Raw genomic sequence first — 14998 nt, 5'->3', positions numbered from 1 at the left:
ATGTAGTCTGATTAACAGGCATCCCAAGCAGTGACTCAAACCATCGGCGATTTCAGAGGAAGCTTGTTATGGTGACTCCACAATTAGTACCGCAGCCCATGTGGCCAGTCAGTCCCGCAGGAGGCTGGACTAAGCACCATATAAAAGTCCCACCTTGCCGGGCTTCACAGTCCACAGCTTTTGCTGAGTCTTGTTGAAGATCAGGTAAGTGGGGCATCTGTGCCCTCTCTCTTCCTGTTACTCTGTCTTTAGGCGGCCACTGTTCTGTTCCTCCTCTGGACTGTACTTTCTACTGATTTTTTAAGTGGTTTGCCATTTCTTGGGCCTCACAAACTATCCTGTATATTCTATCCAGACTAGAATTTATCTATCTAGTCTCTTGCACCTGATTTTCGAAAGGATTCGTAGACCAGAAGAGAAGGAAAAAAAACCTGCGGTAGGACTTGGGGTTTGGAGCTATGGATGTCTAGACAGCGGCCATGAGAGAACTCCCACCTTAGAGACAGGTGCCACAGGGAGCTGCAGCCAGGATAGAAAAGAGAAAGAGATAAAAAGCAGCCAAAGAAATTAGTTCTTACTTCCACTTCTCATTCCACTCCATTAGTTCTTCCATCCACTCCTCATTCCTCTTTCTCAACCCTTTATTCCCCAGTTCCCACACTGATATTTTTAACACAGATAATTTCGAATATTGTGTTTTTTTCAGGCTCTGCAAATCACCCTAGGATGTCCTTCAGTGAGCAGCAGTGCAAGCAGCCATGTGTGCCCCCTCCATGCCTCCAAAAGACCCAGGAGCAGTGCCAGGAAAAGGCTGAGGAGGTGTGCCTCCCCACGTGCCAGCACCCCTGCCAAGATAAGTGTCTAGTGCAGGCCCAGGAGGTATGTCTTTCTCAGTGCCAGGAATTAAGTCAAGAAAAATGCCCACAGCAAGGCCAAGATCCATGCCTACCTCCATGCCAAGATCAATGTCCACCTCAGTGTGCAGAGCCATGCCAGGAGCTATTCCAGACAAAATGTGTGGAGGTTTGCCCACAGAAAGTCCAGGAGAAGTGCTCATCCCCTGGCAAGGGGAAGTAGCTGCTCATATGTCTTCTGGGGTCAAGAAGATGGGCAGCAGATGAAACCCTGACCCCAGCCCTTGCTCTGGTGACCTTCTTCTGTGGGTACCTCTGTGTGCAATGTACCTTCTTGCCTCCTGGCTTCCTTAGCATTCCAGGACTTGGTCTGTGTCTTTCTATATTTCATCATCCTCTGTGAATAAGCATTGTTCTCAGCAGTCTGATGAAGGTCTCAAATGCAGGAACGCTGTGACTGTCAGGGAAGACCACAGAAGCCTAGCACAGCTTCCTTGGTGCAAAAATTCACCCAGCTCTGGGGGTGTAACAGCCAAGGATGCCTTCATTCATCTTTCAGAGTTTCAGGCTATCAAATGAGCCACAAAACAAACTGAATTCTGATGGACTTTCCACTTATCACCACCACCACCACCACCATCGCCGCCACCACCACCACCACCACCACCACCACCGCCACCACAGGTGTTGAGACAAAGTGACTTGCGGTGTTTCAAAAATCAAAAATTGGATGATTTTGTCCCTGTACATTAAAAAAAAACAGGAAATTATTGAACATTGAAATGTTGGTTGTGCTTTTTTAAAATGAGCCAAAAGTATGTAAATAACTGAATCAAAACAACCAGAAGGGAAAGATGAGATGGATGTTTGGTGCCTTTGTCAATCTCTGTGCTTCACAGCTGGTCTAATGTGAGCCCTTAGTTCTCACCATGTACACTCTTTAGAGATGTGATTTGTGTCTGTGTGATGCAGGCTGGTCTGTTCTCCAGCTTCCTTGCCTTCCTCTCCCTGGTGAAGGTAAAATACATAATAAAGCTGATCCTAAGGCTGATATCTGACTTGACATGTGTTCTCTTTTCTCCACCATCAAACCCCTCACTGTCCTTGTGATAACTGTCTCCTCCTTTGGCGGGGGAGGGGAGTAATCTGAAACAGGAATAAAATACAGACCTCACCGGTGCATAAAACAGCAATTCCAGAAGAGACCTCCTGAAGGCCACCGAGACCACCCTACCCACAACATATCCTAGGTTCACCCACTTGTACACTTCACACATGAGAAAATCCAGGAAGGGGCTAGGACCTGCCCACACTCAAAACCTCAGGTCCAGGTTCTTTCTGCTACAGCATCTTTCCTCTCTGATCCTTGCTTTCCAAAGGAAAGGGCTGAAATGGAAAGGAGGGGAGATGTGTGGAAGAGGGATCCCAAGTTAATTCATGACACCTACAAACATAGCATCTGTGTCAAAGGAGAGAGCGAAGCATGCCTCTGAGATGAATGCAGACTCGAGAACCAAAACTGTCTGCCCTGCCATCTGGCCAGGTTTCAGGTAGGCCTGGGGCCTGGGTAACCGGTCTGCTGTTCCCTACCCATGGAGGAAACACAGGCAGCGGCCACTGGGGTTTGTGAACGGGTTGAGAGGGCACTGTACTGACATGAGATAGTCACAGGCTGCTCCCTCGGCAGTGGCCCGAGCTCCAACCTGAGCCCAAAGGAAGCTATGCCAAGGACCAGCTTCCTGGAGGGGATGTAGCTTCTTACCCATTCTACCGGTCCCCCTCCCTCCTCAAGCCTCGTGAGGAGGAGGTGGAGGGCCAGGACAGCCCGTCCCTGTAGGGCGTGTGGAGCTCTATGTCTCAGTTGTTTGGCTAAACTGAGGGTCACTGAGTCTGTGGGTGACATGGACCAGGCCCTGAATTCCATGCACATTCTCTGTGGAGATTCTAACAGCAACCTTGGGGAGTTCCTATGCTGCCCATTGCTTAGGAACTTGTCATAAAGCCGGTAAGTGGTGAAGTCAGGATGCTCACCCAAGTCCCTCTGACTCCAGAATGGAGCTCTTACTTTTGTAATGAAAGTGCTATGGCATACAGAAAAGATTTCCAAAAACTGTCTTCTCATTCATTCATTTATTTCTCCACCTAAAACATGCTCGCTGATCACCTACCAGGTGTCAGTCACCGTGCCAGGTGCTGGAGAGACAGTGGTGAAGCAGGCAGTCAGTATCCCTGTGCAGAGCTACGAGCTGTCTCTTCTGCAGGCCACACGCACCAAGGGTACCTTTCTGAAAATCTCCTGGGTGTCTCAAGTCCCTGAACATCTCCAGATGCCTGAATCACAGTTCTCTTGCCTCCTTGCCTAGTTGAAATAGGTTTTCTCATCCATTTTCCAACTTTGGAATAAGCCAGCTGTCCCCTAGGGCTAGCAGCTCCCAGAGCTCCATTCTTTGGAGATGCACCAGAGAGGCCTTCCTATCAGTGAAGCTTCTGTTCAAAAACACTTTTCCAGCTTGGCTCAAATCCAAGAAACCTCTTTGTTCTCCAGCATCAAAGGCATGCACAGATTGGAGTCCAAGATCAGACACCCAGGCATTAAGAGGGAGCACGGGGCTAATGAACAGGGAGAGTCCAGACTTATCAGAGAGAGGAGAAATCTGCTGATTACGGGGTCGGCCTCTAAGGTTAGGAAGGGGACAAGTCTGCAGATTGCAGATAGGTGAGCAGACGCCAAGCAGCCAGCAGGCTTTCATCTAGTTCTGTCATAGGGACCTCCACACCTCCTCGTGCTCACAGAGGTCTGCCCCAGCCACTGCCTGGGCCACTGCTGCTGCAGCCTGGTCTCTAAAGACACAGACCAGGTCCACAGCCACAGAGGCCACAGGGACAGCTAGGACACAGCATTCAGACTTCCCCAGCTGCTGCTTCTGTGCTGAGCCTCTCAGAAAGTAGGGAGGGGTCTTACTAAGGAGATGTTAGGGTTTCTAGTTAACAGTTAACTCAACATGAGACAATAGTGGATCTGTGGGCCCCACATGCCAAGAGGAAAAAATACAAACTGACAGGAATTCATAGGAGGAGCTGCGGATTCACTCAGTCATTCAAGATATTCATGGAGAAACTGCTATTCCAAGTCAGGCTCTGGAAACCTGTGACAGCGCCAGGAGGCAGGCAAGCAGAGCAGTGGCCTGAACGACTTTCACATCAGGAAGTGTTGAAAAATATTTAGTCTACAAAAGAAAATACCCGAGGGAGTGGGACAGCTGAACTCAAATATTTTAAGTGCTTTTATGAGGGAGGAGTGAGATTTTTGTGCAGTGCCAAAGAACAAAGTTAGGACCCGTGGGCAGAAATCATGAAATTGGGCTCAGTTTAAGAATTTTCTTATAATGAGATCTACTGGACGGCGACAGGAGCTGCCTTTGGATGCGCTGTGTCCCATGAACTAGAGGTTTGCAAGCCAGTGGGTGACAACCAGCTCCTCCCAATCCATCAAATACTATGACTCCTCTAACTCTAACTTATATGTGGAAATGGGACGCAGGGGCAGGGAGCCTCCCACGAAGGGAGATTCAGAAGACCTGACCACAAGCTCAGGAGACAGGAAGTTTCCCTGGCTTCCAGAACACTCCTGGGAGGCTCTTCAAGGGGCCCAGACTTCTGGGGACCAGCAGAATGTGTGACCATGGCTTGAAACTAAAGGAAAGGAGGAAGACAGGTAAGTGATGGGAAGTGGCTCGCCCAGACTTAGGGTTTTCTTAATGTTTTTGGACCCACAAATGCTTCAGCCCTGAGTAGCACCCTACAGTGATTCCTCACTGCTTTCCAATCTCATTCTTCCCAGCTGGGTTTAGTGTGTTTGCTCCCTTTTACAACTCTTTTCTTTACCATCCAGACACTCTCTTCTGCACCAAAGTGATCCGCCTGTTCTTCCGCCTGACAACTCATCACAGATTCCTTTCTGCCTGCACCTTCCTCTCTCCCACGCAGGGCTCTCCCCTGTTTGCCTCAGCCAAACCAGGGGTTTCAACCTGACCTCCGGAAAGCCCTCTGCGGTTTCAGCCTAGCTCCTAAGTACTGCAGCTTGGGCTCTGCACTGCAGTGGCCCCGGGGGTCTGCAGTCCTCTACCAGCTGCCTGCGTGTGAATGACACATGTCTCCTGTTGGCATAAGAGCCCAGATGACAGCTCCTGGGGCTGGCTGTGTTCTTGCCGGACTTCACAGGGCCCATCACACTGAGGTCTGAGACACCCTCACGGCCGGCCACCAGCATGCCCCCCGAGCAGAGACAAAGGAGGGTGCTGGCATCCAGACCACCTAGACAATCCCTTTCATTGATAGGGTAACCAGTTCATCTTGATTTGCCTGGAATTGTCCCAATTTTAGCATCGAAAGTTCTGAATCCTGGGAACTCCCTCAGTCCCCGACAAACTGGGATGGTTGGTTGCCCTGAGTACCTGTGTGTATAAGACATGATGCCTTCTTCCAGGTAGGGGAGCACAGAGAGAAAGTAGACGAGGCCCTCCACGTTAGAGAAACTTATAGCCCAAGGGATTTTTCTGGAAAACTGTAAACCCAGGAGGCCTAGTTCCCACTGCCTGCCCCCTCCATAGCCACATTCTCCATGAGCAGGGGTGGGGGCAGCAGGGACTGGTGAGGGGTGATCAAATACTAGATCAATGAGCAGGTTCCCAGCCTTGGCCTGTTTAAGCATGAACTGGCAGGTCTTGACCAGGAGAAGTGGTATCATGGGGGCCACCACCACCATTCCTGCTCCTGTCAATAACCCCATGGACAGCAGATCTGGACTTGTCCACTCCTGCTCTTCTCTTCCATGGACACCTGCCTCACATCTGAAAATGGTTGAAAGAAAAGAGGTGGCCAGCTGGCAGGGCCTTCTCAACTCAACCTCCCTCATCACCTGGTTCCCCAGCCAGTCTCATAACCAGTCCTTCCTCGTTTAGAAGCCACTGGGGACCCATTTTCTCTTCTCTTCCCAACAGCACCACCTGCTGGCCATAGAGGCACTTGGCCTTCTGCGAATCACACCCAGTCTGGCCTGAGTTGGAGATGGCCGCACACACTGGGGCCCAGTCAATGCTCTGTGTGGAGAAGACAAGAGGACAGAGATGCAGCATCTAACAGAGTCAGAGGAAGGCTATATGTGCAAGACAGAGTTACACTACTTATAGGGTGGGAGCAACACGAATAATGGTTCAGGACATAGGATCAAGAATCAGACTTCTGGAATTCAAATCTAGACTCCACCACCTCTATTGTTTCCTTAAAACAAATTTCTCCTATGTGAGAGTATGTGACACAGAATCTCCTATGTGCCAAGCCCTGGAGTTACAGCAGCGAACCAGATACACAGAATCCCTGCCTCCCAGAGTTCACATGAGGAGGAAGACAGACAAAAAGCAACTCAGCAAAAGGCATAAATAAGAAAGTGAAAATGAAGAAAATGAAACAAAGTGATGAGGAGTGTCCGGGGAAGAGGGGTGCTCTTTAGCTCGGGTAGCGTGGAAAGGCCGATCTGAGATGGGGATGTCCGAGTAGCAACATGAACCATAGGAAGGAGCCATCCATGTGGGATCAGGTGTGAGCATTAGCGCAAAGAGAACAGCAGGTACAGGGAGTTCTACAGGTCAGACCCCCTCTGGAGCCTCAGACTCAGACACTGCATTTGAAGGTAGACACGGGCCAACTTTTAGTTCATCCAAATGAACACGAGCAAAAGGGCAAGGTCTCTGGGCACCTTGTCACATGAGCTGTGGCTGAAGGAAGGGGGCGTTTCATCTAGAGATGACTTAGGGACACACAGTGGCTGTCTTCAGGCCTTTCAAATGTCAAAGAGAGAGGCCGTGGATTTATTATTTGTGATCCCAAGGAGAATAGCATGGATCGGTGAGTTCTGGGCACAGAAAAGCGGATTCTGCTCATATCAGGAATAAAATGGCCTAGCAAATGAAATGAGCCACTCATGAAGTAGTGATCCCACTCTCCATGAAATATGCAAGCAGAGGCTAAATAAGTAGCTGAGATTATAGGAAGTGTGGATGCAATTTTTTTCATCAATAATTATCACCTACTCTTGCACTTGAATTGCTTATAGGTTACCACAAGATTTTGCTTCTCTCTGAATGCAGTAAAATAGCCTTAGTCAGCCAGTCACTGGAGGGACGGCTGCCCCAAGGTTGGGGAACATCCCAGCAGGGCAGGAGAAAACTGGCTGTTGGGTACAGAACACGCTTCTTGTCAAACCCAGAGCAGATTCTGGCAAAGACGAAAAGTGGAGGTCCTCACCTCCCTTTCATATGTTCCCCTTTTCTGTCCCAGCACCAGAAGATGGAATTTCCTTTCCTCACAATGGTCTAAGAAAAAACTAGTCTAAGCAATTAGAGAAAATATCCTCCTCTTCCCAAGTCCTGAAAGTTTTTATGTTGCACACCCTGGTAATAAAAATATTTCAGCTTCACAATAAACATATAAAAACGGTGTTCAACCTCTCATTATTCATCAGAGAAATGCAAATGAAAACTTCAAAGAGATGCCACAACATACTGACTGGAGGGGATAAAAGTAAAAAGACAGAATCACAGTGTGGGTGAGGTTGTGGGAGTGCAAATTGGTGCAACCACTATGGAAAACTCTTTGACAGTCATTACTAAAGCAGAATGTATACACAGCCCATGACTGAGCAATTCCTCTCCTAGGCATCTGCCCTGCATACAGTCACCAAAAGTCAAATATTAGAATGTTCATTCTAGCTCTCATCAGGCATCCTTGTGAAAGTGACATCACCTTTAAACTCTTGGTGGCAACTCCAACACACTGCCATGCAGCCCAGGGAAGACAGGGCAACCTGGAAGTCCAACTACTTCCTTCAGATCATCCAATTTTTCTATGATTATCTGAAATGTTTCATTGTAGGAGCAGCAATGTGGGCTCCAAGTAGATGCAGCAGATCCACATGTTCCTCTGAGGGAAGGCTGTGGTGCCAATGGGCAAGAACACCATGATGCGCAAGGCCATCCAGGGGCACCTGGAAAACAACCCAGCTCTGGAAAAACTGTTGCCTCATATCCAGGGAAATGTGGGCTTTGTGTTCACCAAGGAGGACCTCGCTGAGATCAGGGACATGCTGCTGGCTAGTAAGGTGCCAGCTGCCGCCCATGCTGGTGCCATTGCCCCATGTGAAGTCACTGTCCCAGGCCAGAACACCGGTCTGGAGCCCAAGAAGACCTCCTTTCTCCAAGCTTTAAGCATCACCACTAAAATCACGAGTGACACCACTGAAATCCTGAGTGATGTGCAGCTGATCAAGACTGGTGACAAAGTGGGAGCCAGCGAAGCCACACTGCTGAACATGCTGAACATCTCTCCCTTCCCCCTTGGGCTGATTATCCAGCAGCTGTTCAACAGTAGCAGTATCGACAACCCTGAAGTGCTTGATATCCCATAAGAAACTGCATTCTCGCCTCCTGGAGGGTCTCCGCAATGTTGCCAATGTTTGCCTGCAGATTGGTTACCCAACTGTTGCATCAGTACCTCATTCTACCATCGATGGGTACAAGCAAGTCCTGGCTTTGTCTGTGGAGACTGATTGTACCTTCCTACTTGCTGAAAAGGTCAAGGCCTTCTTGGCTGATCCATCTGCCTTTGTGGCTGCTGCCCCTGGGGCCACTGCCACCACTGCTGCTCCTGCTGCAGCTCCAGCCAAGGCTGAAGCCAAGGAAGAGTTGGAGGAGTTGGACGAGAATATGAGATTTGGCCTATTTGAGTAATTATCAAAAGGCAACCGACTCAACCAGGTTTATTTTCAAAACAAAGAAATAAAGGCTTACGTCTTTCAAAAAAATATTTATTCTAGTGTTATTCATAATATCCAAGTATCAGAAAGATACAAATACACATCAATGAATAAAAAACAGTGGTATAGTCACACAGTGGAATTCCATGCAGCGATGTGTACAAATGATCTACAGCTACACACAGCAATAGGGATGAATCTCACAAACATAAAGTAAGTGGCCAAAAAAAAAGACACATAAAAAAGCATTAGGATGAAACATATGAAATTGCCATTTATGAAGGTCAAAAACTGTTCATAGGGTTCAACATAAAACACTCTATACAGTTCCATTTATATCATTTATCATAGGGTTCAACATAAAACATTCTGCATAGTTCCATTTATATCATTTATCATAGGGTTCAACATAAAACACTCTGCATAGTTCCATTTATATCATTTATCATAGGGTTCAACATAAAACACTCTGTATAGTTCCATTTATATCATTTATCATAGGGTTCAACATAAAACACTCTGTATAGTTCCATTTATATCATTTATCATAGGGTTCAACATAAAACATTCTCCATAGTTCCATTTATATCATTTATCATAGGGTTCAACATAAAACACTCTGTATAGTTCCATTTATATCATTTATCATAGGGTTCAACATAAAACATTCTGCATAGTTCCATTTATATCATTTATCATAGGGTTCAACATAAAACACTCTATAGTTCCATTTATATCATTTATCATAGGGTTCAACATAAAACACTCTGTATAGTTCCATTTATATCATTTATCATAGGGTTCAACATAAAACACTCTGTATAGTTCCATTTATATCATTTATCATACGGTTCAACATAAAACACTCTGTATAGTTCCATTTATATCATTTATCATAGGGTTCAACATAAAACACTCTGTATAGTTCCATTTATATCATTTATCATACGGTTCAACATAAAACACTCTGCATACTTTCATTTATATCATTTATGTACAGTATAAAACCTGGCCAAGGTTAGGGGGCGGAGCAAGATGGCCGAATAGGAGCAGCTCCAGTCTCCAACTCCCAGTGCCAGCGACACAGAAGACCGGTGATTTCTGCATTTTCAACTGAGGTACTGGGTTCATCTCACTGGGGAGTGCCGGACGATCGGTGCTGGTCAGCTGCTGCAGCCCGACCAGCGAGAGCTGAAGCAGGGCGAGGCATTGCCTCACCTGGGAAGCGCAAGGGGGAAGGGAGTCCCTTTTCCTAGCCAGGGGAACTGAGACACACAACACCTGGAAAATCGGGTAACTCCCACCCCAATACTGCGCTTTAAGCAAACAGGCACACCAGGAGATCATATCCCACACCTGGCCGGGAGGGTCCCACACCCACGGAGCCTCCCTCATTGCTAGCACAGCAGTCTGTGATCTACCGGCAAGGCAGCAGCGAGGCTGGGGGAGGGGCGCCCGCCATTGCTGAGGCTTAAGTAGGTAAACAAAGCTGCTGGGAAGCTCGAACTGGGTGGAGCTCACAGCAGCTCAAGGAAACCTGCCTGTTTCTGTAGACTCCACCTCTGGGGACAGGGCACAGTAAACTAAACAAACGCAGCAGACACCTCTGCAGACGCAAACGACTCTGTCTGACAGCTTTGAAGAGAGCAGTGGATCTCCCAACACGGAGGTTGAGATCTGAGAAGGGACAGACTCCCTGCTCAAGTGGGTCCCTGACCCCTGAGTAGCCTAACTGGGAGACATCCCCCACTAGGGGCAGTCTGACACCCCACACCTCACAGGGAGGAGTACACCCCTGAGAGGAAGCTTCCAAAGCAAGAATCAGACAGGTACACTCGCTGTTCAGAAATATTCTATCTTCTGCAGCCTCTGCTGCTGATACCCAGGCAAACAGGGTCTGGAGTGGACCTCAAGCAATCTCCAACAGACCTACAGCTGAGGGTCCTGACTGTTAGAAGGAAAACTATCAAACAGGAAGGACACCTACACCAAAACCCCATCAGTACATCACCATCATCAAAGACCAGAGGCAGATAAAACCACAAAGATGGGGAAAAAGCAGGGCAGAAAAGCTGGAAATTCAAAAAATAAGAGCGCATCTCCCCCAGCAAAGGAGCGCAGCTCATCACTAGCAACGGATCAAAGCTGGACGGAGAATGACTTTGACGAGATGAGAGAAGAAGGCTTCAGTCCATCAAATTTCTCAGAGCTAAAGGAGGAATTACGTACCCAGCGCAAAGAAACTAAAAATCTTGAAAAAAAAGTGGAAGAATTGATGGCTAGAGTAATTAATGCAGAGAAGGTCCTAAACGAAATGAAAGAGATGAAAACCATGACACGAGAAATACGTGACAAATGCACAAGCTTCAGTAACAGACTTGATCAACTGGAAGAAAGAGTATCAGCGATTGAGGATCAAATGAATGAAATGAAGCGAGAAGAGAAACCAAAAGAAAAAAGAAGAATAAGAAATGAACAAAGCCTGCAAGAAGTATGGGATTATGTAAAAAGACCAAATCTACGTCTGATTGGGGTGCCTGAAAGTGAGGGGGAAAATGGAACCAAGTTGGAAAACACTCTTCAGGATATCATCCAGGAGAACTTCCCCAACCTAGTAGGGCAGGCCAACATTCAAATCCAGGAAATACAGAGAACGCCACAAAGATACTCCTCGAGAAGAGCAACTCCAAGACACATAATTGCCAGATTCACCAAACTTGAAATGAAGGAAAAAATCTTAAGGGCAGCCAGAGAGAAAGGTCAGGTTACCCACAAAGGGAAGCCCATCAGACTAACAGCAGATCTCTCAGCAGAAACTCTACAAGCCAGAAGAGAGTGGGGGCCAATATTCAACGTTCTTAAAGAAAAGAATTTTAAACCCAGAATTTCATATCCAGCCAAACTAAGTTTCATAAGTGAAGGAGAAATAAAATCCTTTACAGATAAGCAAATGCTTAGAGATTTTGTCACCACTAGGCCTGCCTTACAAGAGACCCTGAAGGAAGCACTAAACATGGAAAGGAACAACCGGTACCAGCCATTGCAAAAACATGCCAAAATGTAAAGACCATCGAGGCTAGGAAGAAACTGCATCAACTAACGAGCAAAATAACCAGTTAATATCATAATGGCAGGATCAAGATCACACATAACAATATTAACCTTAAATGTAAATGGACTAAATGCTCCAATTAAAAGACACAGACTGGCAAACTAGATAAAGAGTCAAGACCCATCAGTCTGCTGTATTCAGGAGACCCATCTCACACACAGAGACATACATAGGCTCAAAATAAAGGGATGGAGGAAGATTTACCAAGCAAATGGAGAACAAAAAAAAGCAGGGGTTGCAATACTAGTCTCTGATAAAACAGACTTTAAACTATCAAAGATCAAAAGAGACAAAGAAGGCCATTACATAATGGTAAAGGGATCAATTCAACAGGAAGAGCTAACTATCCTAAATATATATGCCCCCAATACAGGAGCACCCAGATTCATAAAGCAAGTCCTTAGAGACTTACAAAGAGACTTAGACTCCCATACAATAATAATGGGAGACTTCAACACTCCACTGTCAACATTAGACAGATCAACGAGACGGAAAGTTAACAAGGATATCCAGGAATTGAACTCATCTCTGCAGCAAGCAGACCTAATAGACATCTATAGAACTCTCCACCCCAAATATTGCAACAGAATATGCATTATTCTCAGCACCACATCGCACTTATTCCAAAATTGACCGCATAGTTGGAAGTAAAGCACTCCTCAGCAAATGTACAAGAACAGAAATTATAATAAACTGTCTCTCAGACCACAGTGCAATCAAACTAGAACTCAGGACTAAGAAACTCAATCAAAATCGCTCAACTACGTGGAAACTGAGCAACCTGCTCCTGAATGACTACTGGGTACATAACAAAATGAAGACAGAAATAAAGATGTTCTTTGAAACGAATGAGAACAAAGCTACAACATACCAGAATCTCTGGGACACATTTAAAGCAGTGTGTAGAGGGAAATTTATAGCACTAAATGCCCACAAGAGAAAGCTGGAAAGATCTAAAATTGACACCCTAACATCACAATTAAAAGAACTAGAGAAGCAAGAGCAAACACATTCAAACACTAGCAGAAGGCAAGAAATAACTAAGATCAGAGCAGAACTGAAGGAGATAGAGACACAAAAAACCCTCCAAAAAATTAATGAATCCAGGAGCTGGTTTTTTGAAAAGATCAACAAAATTGACAGCCCACTAGCCAGACTAATAAAGAAGAAAAGAGAGAAGAATCAAATTGACACAATTAAAAATGATCAAGGGGAAATCACCACCGACCCCACAGAAATACAAACTACCATCAGAGAATACTATAAACACCTCTACGCAAATAAACTGGAAAATCTAGAAGAAATGGATAATTTCCTGGACACTTACACTCTTCCAAGACTAAACCAGGAAGAAGTTGAATCCCTGAATAGACCAATAGCAGGCTCTGAAATTGAGGCGATAATTAATAGCCTACCAACCAAAAAAAGTCCAGGACCAGATGGATTCACAGCTGAATTCTACCAGAGGTACAAGGAGGAGTTGGTACCATTCCTTCTGAAACTATTCCAATCAATAGAAAAAGAGGGAATCCTCCCTAACTCATTTTATGAGGCCAACATCATCCTGATACCAAAGCCTGGCAGAGACACAACAAAAAAAGAGAATTTTAGACCAATATCCCTGATGAACATCGATGCAAAAATCCTCAGTAAAATACTGGCAAACCGGATTCAGCAACACATGAAAAAGCTTATCCACCATGATCAAGTGGGCTTCATCCCTGGGATGCAAGGCTGGTTCAACATTCGCAAATCAATAAACATAATCCAGCATATAAACAGAACCAAAGACAAGAACCACATGATTATCTCAATTGATGCAGAAAAGGCTTTTGACAAAATTCAACAGCCCTTCATGCTAAAAACGCTCAATAAATTCGGTATTGATGGAACGTACCTCAAAATAATAAGAGCTATTTATGACAAACCCACAGCCAATATCATACTGAATGGGCAAAAACTGGAAAAATTCCCTTTGAAAACTGGCACAAGACAGGGATGCCCTCTCTCACCACTCCTATTCAACATAGTGTTGGAAGTTCTGGCTAGGGCAATCAGGCAAGAGAAAGAAATCAAGGGTATTCAGTTAGGAAAAGAAGAAGTCAAACTGTCCCTGTTTGCAGATGACATGATTGTATATTTAGAAAACCCCATTGTCTCAGCCCAAAATCTCCTTAAGCTGATAAGCAACTTCAGCAAAGTCTCAGGATACAAAATTAATGTGCAAAAATCACAAGCATTCTTATACACCAGTAACAGACAAACAGAAAGCCAAATCAGGAATGAACTTTCATTCACAATTGCTTCAAAGAGAATCAAATACCTAGGAATCCAACTTACAAGGGATGTAAAGGACCTCTTCAAGGAGAACTACAAACCACTGCTCAGTGAAATCAAAGAGGACACAAACAAATGGAAGAACATACCATGCTCATGGATAGGAAGAATCAATATCGTGAAAATGGCCATACTGCCCAAGGTAATTTATAGATTCAATGCCATCCCCATCAAGCTACCAATGAGTTTCTTCACAGAATTGGAAAAAACTGCTTTAAAGTTCATATGGAACCAAAAAAGAGCCCGCATCTCCAAGACAATCCTAAGTCAAAAGAACAAAGCTGGAGGCATCACGCTACCTGACTTCAAACTATACTACAAGGCTACAGTAACCAAAACAGCATGGTAATGGTACCAAAACAGAGATATAGACCAATGGAACAGAACAGAGTCCTCAGAAATAATACCACACATCTACAGCCATTTGATCTTTGACAAACCTGAGAGAAACAAGAAATGGGGAAAGGATTCCCTATTGAATAAATGGTGCTGGGAAAATTGGCTAGCCATAAGTAGAAAGCTGAAACTGGATCCTTTCCTTACTCCTTATACGAAAATTAATTCAAGATGGATTAGAGACTTAAATGTTAGACCTAATACCATAAAAATCCTAGAGGAAAACCTAGGTAGTACCATTCAGGACATAGGCATGGGCAAAGACTTCATGTCTAAAACACCAAAAGCAACGGCAGCAAAAGCCAAAATTGACAAATGGGATCTCATTAAACTAAAGAGCTTCTGCACAGCAAAAGAAACTACCATCAGAGTGAACAGGCAACCTACAGAATGGGAGAAAATTTTTGCAATCTACTCATCTGACAAAGGGCAAATATCCAGAACCTACAAAGAACTCAAACAAATTTACAAGAAAAAAACAAACAACCC

The 14998-nt window shown here is 45.4% G+C and overlaps 2 protein-coding genes and 1 pseudogene across 2 annotated transcripts in view; 2 read left to right on the top strand and 1 right to left on the bottom strand.

Moving 5' to 3' along the window:
- SPRR2G (small proline rich protein 2G) overlaps positions 1-14998 on the bottom strand; it is a 128714-nt gene that overhangs the window by 77739 nt on the left and 35977 nt on the right. The window lies entirely within an intron of this gene.
- On the top strand, positions 169-1905 carry PRR9 (proline rich 9). Its single transcript, XM_015453589.3, has 2 exons — positions 169-204; positions 707-1905. Exon 2 carries the CDS (start codon positions 727-729, stop codon positions 1075-1077), a length of 351 nt encoding a protein of 116 aa, XP_015309075.2. The 5' UTR covers positions 169-204; positions 707-726; the 3' UTR covers positions 1078-1905.
- LOC102143068 (large ribosomal subunit protein uL10-like) lies at positions 7691-8638 on the top strand (annotated as a pseudogene).

Source organism: Macaca fascicularis, chromosome 1 (assembly GCF_037993035.2).
Source record: "Macaca fascicularis isolate 582-1 chromosome 1, T2T-MFA8v1.1".
NCBI classification, from domain to species: domain Eukaryota; kingdom Metazoa; phylum Chordata; class Mammalia; order Primates; family Cercopithecidae; genus Macaca; species Macaca fascicularis.
The sequence above is the reverse complement of the archived record's forward strand: the minus strand, read 5'-3'. Positions and strand labels throughout refer to the sequence as shown.